The sequence below is a fragment of the Electrophorus electricus genome, chromosome 5 (assembly GCF_041902795.1).
Source record: "Electrophorus electricus isolate QZ-2024a chromosome 5, ASM4190279v1, whole genome shotgun sequence".
NCBI lineage: Eukaryota > Metazoa > Chordata > Actinopteri > Gymnotiformes > Gymnotidae > Electrophorus > Electrophorus electricus.
Window position 1 is genome coordinate 12,442,083 of NC_137501.1, and position 7,918 is coordinate 12,450,000.

The window sequence follows — 7,918 nt, forward strand, 5'->3', positions numbered from 1 at the left end:
CAGTGAAATGCACCACCCCCCTTATATTCAAACTAGAGGACGTGACACCACCCACCCCGAATTCAGAGTAGAGGACACTGCACCACCCGTCCTGCATGAAAGAAGACAGTAAATCTGACCTCCTCATTGTCTCCTATATGATTAGCTAGGAGCTGGTGATCCAGGGCCGCTCACTTCATCTTAGTGTAAACCACACAAGTCTTGTTACAGAAATTATCAAATGCTTTTTTTTAATCAAACAAATCAACATCTACATGGTACTTTGAACAAAAACAAAAAGAATAAGGGGGGGGAAAAAAAACAGGAGAACTAAAACGCAAAAGTGAACTGACTGGTGATCAGGAGGGACTACAGCCAATCAGGCTAACAGCATGAGGCAACTCCCGCCAGTGCTAGACGGAGGGGGCGGAGTCACTCCATGGCATCCTGGTTCTCCTGATCGGCTGTGCGCTCCTCGCTGGGCTCTTTGCCTTCTTTGCTCCTCTTGGATTTCTTATGCTTGTGTCTGCGGTGGCTGTCGCCCTCCTCACTGTCGTGCCTCCGTCTGCTACTACTGCCACGCAGACAGACAGAGAGAGAGAGAGACACCAGGGGGTGTGAGATGAAAGGAAAGGGGGAGGGAGGGAGCAGAAGCATTTGAAATGTGGTTAATATTTTAAGGATTAAGGACACTGTGTGTGTTAATTGCGTGCTTATGTGTGTGTGTGTGTGTTACCTGCGTGATGACTTGTGTCTGCCCTCCTCTTTGTCCCTGTGTCTCCTTTCTCTGTGTCTCTCCTCCTTCTCTCGACTCGACCGCTCACGATGCCTCTCATACCCTCTGTCCCCGTAGTCACGGTAACGGTAGCGCTCCTCATCACTGCGGGGGGAGAGGGGGGGGGGCTGCAGAGTTAACTTACTGACCTTGTGCACGTGTGCGGATGGTACGTCATTAACGTTTCCAGAGCTCACCTGTTGTAGGCCATGGAGGAAGGACTGTGCTCGCGCTCCCGCTCCCTGTCGTGGCCGCGCTCCCGGGGCCGCTCGCGCTCCCGCTCCTTCTCGCGCTCCTTGTCGCGGCGGGAGTAGTAGTCCCAGGGTTTGGCGTTCTCCATCACCGTGGGCCAGTTGTTCACCGGGCCCTGCATGGGTGGTGGGTAGCCGCCTGGGGAAGAAACGCGCGCACACACACACATACACACACACATACATACATACACACATACATACACACACACACACAATGGCAATGTATACATGGGCTGTTGCGCTCGTAGGGGACAAGCGGTGCTACTGAGTAAACGATACAGTGAGGAAGCACTCTTGCCCTTCAGCAGTAGAAGACGACCTTTCAGCTGGGTCGGCTGTGCACTACGGCGCCAGCACCTGCTGCGCAAGAGCTGCCAGGCTGCTTAAGCTCAGTGGATAATCGCACTGACCTGGTGGGAACGTGTACGGAGCGACAGGACGGCAATCGTATCCTCCGGGATGTCCACTGCTGAAAGAAAACATCATCATCATCGTTAGCAGAGCAGACTGGCTCAGTTTTGTGAGCACCCAATGACCTGTTTTCCCATACAAATACCAAATGCTTAAAGCAGAGATGATGAACTAGAGTTCAGTCCCTTGAATCCATTACCACGCACATGATCAATAGCATATCAATAACCATTATTGCAGAAGCTTTATTTTCTTATAAAGTTTTAAATGGGTACAAAAGCAGTCTTCTAGCATCCCCTCTCCCTAGCAGAGGACAAATGTCTGCTAAATAATGAGAACAGACAGGACCACCATCGTATTAAGACTAGAGCATAAGGCCGTCCCACACGGTGAGAATCTGGTCTAATCGGTAGAAGGCTTACTTGTCCATGGTTGGGATGAGTGAAGGGGGCGGGGCTCCAGGGGGCGGCGGGAAACCTAAGACACAAAAGGAATAGGGCGTAAGGTGTCAGGTTACCAATCCAGACTTTAAATAAAAAGACCTTTATAAAAGTCAAGTCTGCTTCAGATACTGACATTTCTCCAAAGATGTGCAGTTACACGTAAATAGTTTCCTTATGAGGGCAGAAAAATTCAAACTACTCAATCTCCAGTAAGAGCTGAGAGCCCAGTTGCATGGCTGATTAGAGGTCAGTGCTAAGAGAACGTACCAGGAGGTGGAACTGTGATGGGCAGCCCTGCAGATGACATGACAAAAGAGGAGTGACATCACAGGAAAGAAGCAAAAAGTTACATGAGCTTGAACAGAAACCACAGGTACACATCTTACACTAAAGTATATTTATCACAAACCAATACACGCAGAGAGAGAGCGAGCGAGCGAGACACTCACTGGGTGGAGGGAGAAGGGGTGGAGCCTGGCTGACAGTGGGCGGGGGCAGGAAGGGGGGAGGGGGCATGGTTGGTGGGATTGGTCCAGGGGGGAAAAACGTGGGCATCTTAGCTGGGGTGGACTCAGCATCTGAAGAGTGCTCCGAGATGACCTGAGAGAGAGAGAGAGAGAGAGAGAGAGAGGAGGGGGGGAGATAAAGGAGAGAAAGAATATAAAGCACACAAATACACATGACGCTCAAGTATGCAGGGGTGTGGGGGGCGGGGTCATCTCGTATATTGCCTCTGTGGACATTTTCGGCTGAACAAAGTCAAAGAATCCAACATCACAATAAAGAATAAATAAATTAATTAATGTGGCTTTTTGCATTCACTTCTGTTCCCCACCTACTGAATGGTGCATGTCTGTGTGTGTGTTACCTGAATGTTGTTTCCCTCCAGATTGTGCCGACGTCGCCCCTCCACTCTGCTGATGGTGGCTGTCTGTCCACCAATCACGTCAATGGTCCCGCTAGACTTCCTGAGAAACACACACACAGACAATAGTCATCTTAAATCAACACAGGTTTTATTGTACAGCCTTAAGCACACGCACACACACACCAAACATCCCTGTGAGTTTCCACCATCATTAAACTCCAACAAAAGCCTACAGTAATTGACCAGAATAAACCCCCACCCACCCAAAGCATTTCTACCTGTAGTAAGACACCGTTAAAGAGCAGATGAGAAGATTTCTGATATGGCAGAGAACTACACAACCCTGGTGCCGCCAAAAAACACAGCAGAAAAATCCCCATCCGTGGCAGGCCATACGATTAAAATCATGAAAACATAAAAACACATTTAAAAATAACTGATTATATAACTGATGTATCGGAATAGGTTACAAATCAATTCTGAGGCCTTGGACACACCCACTTACGTATAATAGGGCGTGTCTTGAGTGGCAGGCCCTGCCCACTGTGGAGGGGATATCCTATGAGGGCATGAGTAAGGGGAGACAGGCAGAGAAGAGTTACCGCCTCCTCTCTTGGACAACACACATCAGGGAAAAATGTTTTACACACACACACACACACACACACACACATCTCTGCAGTACTAGACTTGAGGATCATGCACTGACCTGATGATTAGTGTTGTGTAATCTGTCTAATCTTAAACCTAACCAATCTTAACACACACATACCTCTATACAACAACTGAATCAAAGCGATACTGTTCTCACTCATGAGAATTCAGTTAGGTGTGTGTTGTGTATGTATATATATGTGTGTGTGTCTGTGTGTGTGTGTGTGTGTGTGTGAGCGTGAGCACCTGGCCGGGTTGAGGCCTGTCTTGTAGAGGCTGGGGGGGGAGGTGAAGTCTGTCTTTGTGATGTGGGCAGGCAGAGAGATCTCTTTATCATTACCTGTCCTGCCCTGCTGCACCTGAGAAACAGAAGACAAGACTTAGAAAACCCGTCGGGACTGGGAGCGGGAGACTGCGAGAGCCAAGGGGGGAAGAGAGGTTTAAGGGGCAGGAGGAGAGGTCTGCTGTTTTTAGGTGTGTGCTGGGCTCACTGAGATCTTGCTGGCGGTGGAGCCCATGGTGACGTCGAGACCCATGCGGAGTCTCTTCTGTTTCTCACAGTACGCCTTCCAAGTCTCCTCGCTGAAGCCGTAATTAAAGTAGTCGGACAGGTCGGCGCCTATAGCCACGTGCACAAACAGCAGTCTTACCCCGAGATGAACAGACTCCCCGCTCAAACACTGACTGCAGATCAGTGCTGCACACCTCTCGGTTTAGCAGCTGTGCAAAACACTGATGTATTTCCATGTAGTTATGAAGACAAAACCGGCAGCAAGACGCAAAGTTCATTTGTAAAGATGCTGCAAGTTCTCACTCAGACACACAGATGTACATGCACAGAGTGGTACTCTCACACTCGCATGCAGACATATTTCCACGTATGCACACACTGAGACACACACCAGGTTTTCTCCAGGGCTTCTCCTCAAATAATTCCATGTCCACTTCTAGCACAGGAACGCCGTTGATGCTGCCTGGGGCGTCGAGATCCACACCCTTCACCTTGGCTCCAACTGAACTCACACACACACACACACACAGAAATAAAGACTGTGCCGCTAATGAGCTGTGAATTTACATTTCACATTTTTACACAAACGACGTTGGTACCTGCGCCGTATGGTCTGCTGGTGCCTGTCTTTATGTTCAGATTCACCGGTGTTGCACCGTACGCCCTGCAGGACAGCAGCCAATTAAAATACAGCACAACAGCCAATTAAAATACAGCCCAGAGCTGCAAAGACCAAGCCTCAGCACTCTGCCGGAGGCAAGTGGCTCTGCTGTGGGCGGTGCCATTATGTAGCACCTCCCACCAGAGCCCGCCTACTCCCCCGGCACACTCACGCATACTGTGGTGCGCCTGTCTTGATGTCTCCAATGGTGACGCGGACGTCGTCGTCATCGTCATCACTGTCACTCTCACTGTCCTCGCCTTCTCCAGGTGCTTCCTCCTGACAAGGTCATAGTCACATCAGGTAACAGAATGGTCACAGAGTCATGTCATGTAACAGAAGGGTCAGAGTCACGCCACGTAACAGATGCTAAACAACACTAGGTTACGGGACTGAAGCTTCCCAAAGTCGCATTATGTAACATTTAATATGATGTGATTTTACGCCAGCTGTCTAATCAGGTATATCGAGATAGTTACCCAGCAACTAACCACACAGTGGAGATTTAACTGGTGAAACATACATTTAAATTTTTTTTTTTTAATTTCCATATAACTAAATGTGCAGTGTTTACACAAGAAGATGACTTTAAACGTAGTCAGAGTAGTGGACACACCATCTAATATCTATTAAAAAGAATCATTACCTTTTACTGTTACTCTGCTACTTATATCATTACCCTAAATGACGCCTCGTTTTGGGCTCTTACCTGACTGACCACTCCGTTGCCAGCGGTGATCTCCTCGACAACAGGTGCAGGAGGTGCAGGGGTCGCACTGCAGAGAGCAGCAAAGGATTAGTATCACAACATCCACATCAGTAAACTACATCAGTTACATCATGACAGTAATAAATCAAACTACACCAGTTACAGCATTTTCAAAGGTTTGAGTAACAGAACTTGTCATGTAAACAGTCTCAGCACTACCTTAAAATCTGAAACCCCAGACAGAAAAACCGCTCACACAGAGTTCACATACACCCCTTTCCCAAAGCTCACTGTGCTGTTTCAGCAGTGTGTACATGAAATTAACTGATCATCCTGATTTTTACAGGACATGACTGGCTCACCTGATGGCTGCTGTCAGCTTGGCCTCCTCCTCCTCGTTTTCCTTGGCTTCCCCCTCATCTGCATAATCAGAATAAATATTCAGCGCACCATATGTAGCTAATCTACTTACTAATTGATTACTCAAATCTTGAGAAACCTATGGCTAATAAACAATATGTTTATAGGTAAACGGAATTTACATTTACACCTTAATTACTTTTATTACATGTATTCAGCATATGTGGAGCTCAGTAAAGAGCTCCTGCACAAAAATAAGCATTTAAGACCGTAGTCACCACAACAGGACACTACAAAGCAAAGTTCTTGCTTTCCAAGAAGAAAATGTCATTACAGTCATCACAGTCAAGCTTTACATAGCAATAACATATTAAAGTAATTTAAATCTAACACGCGATTATGGTCTATAATTCAGTCCGATTTAGGCGAAAAAAAGCAAGGTCTAGGTTTAAGTCCACGTTTTTAAGTTCAGGAGCGAATTGTTCCATGGATCTTCAAAATCATATTTTTAATTCGCCGTTTCTTTTTGTATAAAATGAACCAAACCGATCATTATGAGTTACGATAACACCGAACTCGACAACATCGGTAGGCCCGACTTTGGAGTCGGACAAGCTACTCCAAACTAAATCCCGTCATTACAATTCTTCATGCGGCAGCGCATTACTGCGCTTTCACGGTTTTTAAAATGCCAAATGCGTGTTTAAAAAGGGGCTATTCCCTCGGCGCTCACCGCCATACAGCCATTCCTCCTCCTCGTCTCCCGCACTGGCCTCAGTCGTCGTTGTTTTGTCCGCTTCTTCAGCGGACATGTTTGCGTGGGCTTCCAGAGCCGCAAGGCGCCGTCCAACGTAAAAACACTACACGCAAAAACAGCACAGAGGAATCTTTTCCCAAAAGACCCTAACGCGGGCTTACATAAGCACAGCTCGCAGACAGATTAAAGACTCCGCACTTCCTCGAACCTGCACACCGTGCAGGGGAAAAAGGCATACAGAACTAACCGGACATAACTTCCGGTTCAGAAATGTTAGATGAAAAGTCTCGAGGTGTTTCTCAAAACGTGCGCCCTTCGGCTTCGCTTTCTCGTAACTGCAGTTATGCACATTGTTCAATTCAATAATGTGCGTTTGTTCAAAATTGTGAGTTCTGAAATTTAGATATTTGTGTCAATATCTTGCTTTCATTTAATTAATTGCACGCAGTGAAGCTAAGTAGTAAAGTAGAAAACCTTTATTATGCAAACAGAATTTGACGCGTTAAATCGACCGGAAGTAGCTCAAACGTCGCTATCTACTGGGGAGCGCCCGTGCCGTTATTCTTCTCCAAGCTTGACTACAGGACATATTTCCTTGCGTTGTTGCAATATAAATATTACATAATATGCTTTGACTCCAGATTTTTTTTAAATGTCGACAAAAATAAACAGACGATGATCGATCTGTCGTCACGTAAGGGTGGACCAAAAATCGTTTCATTTTCAGAGGGGAATAACGTTAGGGAATAACGTCATCTGTCAAACATGTCAGGAAAACATTTCAACGCCCACGAAGTAGGCTGTTGTATCAAATATTTTATATTTGGATTTAATATAATATTTTGGGTAAGTATACAACTATTACTGTCAGTTAGCGTTTTGGCGAGCAGAGACACTAGCCCTGCGCGTTATGTCGCGTGGTGCCGTATTATAGCCATTTAATATAAATGGCTCGTTTGACGTAATTTTGGCGCTGTGCAATGACGACGTTTTCAACAAATGGCGCTTATTTACAGACAGCAACCTTCCGCGAAGTCACCTTCGTTCTCGATTCCGCGGCCTTGTCTTCGCTAGTGAGTAGACTCCTGTTCTACCACGGTGAACGCGAGTAAAGCGTTGTAATCCCAACCCTAAACCCCAACCTGTCCCTGCACGAACAAAATCAGTCAGGAGTGTTGGGTGCGACGTTCAAACTGTCAGACAGATTCCTGGAGATGTAATGCGGTAGGCTAACAAGGTCGTTTGGCGTGTTATAGACGTAGTGGGCACTTGTGCTGACATACTGGCGTGCGTAAGCGTTTGCGCGTGTCCGTAGGCTGTGCCGCTGTGGTGTAAATTCTCGGTGCTTTCCGTTCCTCAGCTCCTGGGGGTGGCGTTCCTCTCCGTGGCTCTGTGGGCTTGGAGTGAGAAGGTTGGTGAACATGCTCTCAACCAGTAGAGCAACACATTCGTTTATTTGGATTATTGGTAATGTGAAAATACAGCCTCCATTTAATTATCACTATCACGCTCATTTTCTTCACTTAACTTCTTCCC

General features: G+C 46.9%; 2 protein-coding genes across 6 annotated transcripts in view; one reads left to right on the forward strand and one right to left on the reverse strand.

The window, feature by feature from the left end:
• Positions 1 to 213: 213 nt before the first annotated feature.
• On the reverse strand, positions 214 to 6,639 carry fip1l1b (FIP1 like 1b (S. cerevisiae)). Of its 4 annotated transcripts, none has more exons than XM_027019031.3 (17): positions 6,359 to 6,639; positions 5,628 to 5,685; positions 5,266 to 5,332; positions 4,735 to 4,835; positions 4,495 to 4,559; positions 4,287 to 4,397; positions 3,876 to 4,003; positions 3,631 to 3,743; positions 3,236 to 3,289; positions 2,731 to 2,830; positions 2,312 to 2,462; positions 2,130 to 2,156; positions 1,842 to 1,896; positions 1,419 to 1,477; positions 952 to 1,144; positions 716 to 859; positions 214 to 553 (listed from the first exon to the last, which is right to left on the reverse strand). In XM_027019031.3, exons 1-17 carry the CDS (start codon positions 6,435 to 6,437, stop codon positions 412 to 414), a joined length of 1,647 nt encoding a protein of 548 aa, XP_026874832.1. In that variant the 5' UTR covers positions 6,438 to 6,639; the 3' UTR covers positions 214 to 411. The 4 variants fall into 4 exon arrangements, with proteins under 4 accessions (XP_026874832.1, XP_026874830.1, XP_026874828.1 ...); XM_027019029.3 differs by having other exon boundaries at positions 1,419 to 1,474; positions 4,729 to 4,835; XM_027019027.3 differs by having other exon boundaries at positions 4,729 to 4,835; positions 6,359 to 6,638.
• A 250-nt stretch (positions 6,640 to 6,889) lies between these two features.
• The window catches only part of tspan5b (tetraspanin 5b), an 8,750-nt gene continuing 7,721 nt past the window's right edge, over positions 6,890 to 7,918 (forward strand). Inside the window, exons 1-2 of one of the 2 annotated variants that reach the window (XM_081714198.1) lie at positions 6,890 to 7,228; positions 7,743 to 7,793. In XM_081714198.1, coding sequence (XP_081570324.1) covers positions 7,148 to 7,228; positions 7,743 to 7,793 — 132 coding nt within the window. In that variant the 5' untranslated portion in view covers positions 6,890 to 7,147. The remainder of the gene's footprint in view (positions 7,229 to 7,742; positions 7,794 to 7,918) is intronic. The other variant, XM_035530209.2, reaches the window with a different exon arrangement.